The 386-nt window shown below is 46.9% G+C and overlaps 1 protein-coding gene across 1 annotated transcript in view; it reads left to right on the forward strand.

Annotated features, from left to right (window-relative positions):
• The window catches only part of LOC119594320, a 59,901-nt gene extending 59,597 nt beyond the window's left edge, over nucleotides 1–304 (forward strand). The window contains exon 6 of the mRNA XM_037943379.1: nucleotides 174–304. Coding sequence (XP_037799307.1) covers nucleotides 174–304 — 131 coding nt within the window. The remainder of the gene's footprint in view (nucleotides 1–173) is intronic.
• The last annotated feature ends 82 nt before the right edge of the window (nucleotides 305–386 follow it).

Genomic DNA, 386 nt, shown 5'->3' on the forward strand with positions numbered 1-386 from the left:
TGACGCAGTGACTTCGTGATACAGTGAAGAGATAGACCAACTGTGTGACTCGATGAAGTGCATTTGACTCGTGTTCAAGTGACAATCCTCATGATGTGAAGAGTATAAATGACTTGTTCGGTGTTTGTGTAGCGCAGCGTAATGTAATATAGCACTGTGGTGGTGTATTTTAGGCAGGGATATCATTGACACGTTTTCCTGCATTCCTCTGTGCTCTGATCTTCCTTTGTTGTGCCTGGACCGTGATGGCGTTCCCGGTGACTACACAGAAGAAACTCCAACCACGCCAGCCAATGATCTCTAGAACTGACCGACCGTGCCTAACAGTTCTATCTTTTCCGCGCATAGCCATACGTACACCATGGGTTTACAGGCCCAAAGCCATA

This window comes from Penaeus monodon, chromosome 33 (genome assembly GCF_015228065.2).
Source record: "Penaeus monodon isolate SGIC_2016 chromosome 33, NSTDA_Pmon_1, whole genome shotgun sequence".
NCBI lineage: Eukaryota > Metazoa > Arthropoda > Malacostraca > Decapoda > Penaeidae > Penaeus > Penaeus monodon.